The sequence below is a fragment of the Nematolebias whitei genome, chromosome 5 (genome assembly GCF_014905685.2).
Source record: "Nematolebias whitei isolate Nwh7 chromosome 5, NemWhi1, whole genome shotgun sequence".
Taxonomy (NCBI): Eukaryota; Metazoa; Chordata; class Actinopteri; order Cyprinodontiformes; family Rivulidae; genus Nematolebias; species Nematolebias whitei.
The window spans coordinates 13,034,725-13,035,938 of record NC_056502.1 but is presented as its reverse complement, the minus strand read 5'-3'; the positions used below and the strand labels follow the sequence as shown (position 1 = coordinate 13,035,938).

Sequence of the window (1,214 nt, the reverse complement as noted above, 5' to 3'; positions counted from 1 at the left end):
TCATAATCACAAAAACAAATCAGTTTTTTAATTAATAATGTACAAATCCTTTCCAACAAAAATGGTTACATCACCAAATGTCATGATAGCAGAGGGATAATGAGACATTTTATGTTAATTATACACAAGTATGCTTGACTTTTCAAGTTTAGCAATAAACCCATACACCCAACATATTCCTGGAAAAACATGGTAGGATTGCTCTTTAATCATTTTAAAAGCAAAACATATACTGTGTATTAGAAACTTTATGATGCTGTCATTTCAGAGGCAGATGATGTGAATTGGAGGAGCACCTTACTGAACCAAAAACAGCAACGTCAGCAGGAGAATGAGGAAGGGAGAGGACACCACAGCAGGAGCGAACCCAAAAATACTACAGCAGAAAGAAATACAATCACAGCATTATATACAATAAATGGTAAGTAGTTTAAGCAGCTAAATTAGCCACTTTGTGGCTTATTGAGCTTTTTGATCGTCTCACTTAAATACATAACTCTTAACTCTTGATTTATACCATTATGTGCATGCATTAATATATTTGCATTCACATAAATTGTATTTTCCAGTAAAACAATGCAGAGAATTTTGACAAAAAATAAAATAAAATCCATTTTTCAGACCTGGTTTTGGTTTTGGTGTCAGTAAGTGCAATTGCTTTTTTGTAACAAATAACCAAAACACACAGGGAAAAAAAGTTTTAATTTGATCTAAAAGCAACGTAGGATAAACTACACCTTTATAATGTAATTTTTATGTAAATTCAACCTTTATTTAAACAGATAAATCACATTGAGCCTCGACGACTCATTTACAAGTGAGTAATGAATGAAAGAATGAATGAATGAAATGAATTCACCTATGAAAGTAATGTAAATTTTTACATCATTTTTATGTTCTTTATTCCATTATAGCTTTTTACAACAATTGTTGCAAGTTTAAAAAGTTCAAGTTACCTTCTGTCATCTTTTGTTGTTGGAGGAGGTGGACTGGTGGTAGTTGAGAGCCTGAAAAAAAATCACAGCATTACTAAAAACAAAAAGGAAGTATAAAAAACAATGTTAGAATAATTAATTCTAAGTAATAACTATGTTACAAAATATGAAAAGCAAGACCTCATCATAACCACTTTTGTAATCCAAAAATCTGTCTGGTTGGGGCTGAAAACTCCATCCATCCATCCATCCATCCATCCATCCATCCATCCATCCATC

General features: G+C 31.9%; 1 protein-coding gene across 1 annotated transcript in view; it reads right to left on the bottom strand.

Annotated features, from left to right (window-relative positions):
* Positions 1-297: 297 nt before the first annotated feature.
* Positions 298-1,214, bottom strand: part of LOC119409678 (meprin A subunit beta-like) — a 27,824-nt gene continuing 26,907 nt past the window's right edge. The window contains exons 23-24 of the mRNA XM_037676579.1: positions 957-1,007; positions 298-376 (exon numbers count right to left, since the gene is read on the bottom strand). Coding sequence (XP_037532507.1) covers positions 298-376; positions 957-1,007 — 130 coding nt within the window. The remainder of the gene's footprint in view (positions 377-956; positions 1,008-1,214) is intronic.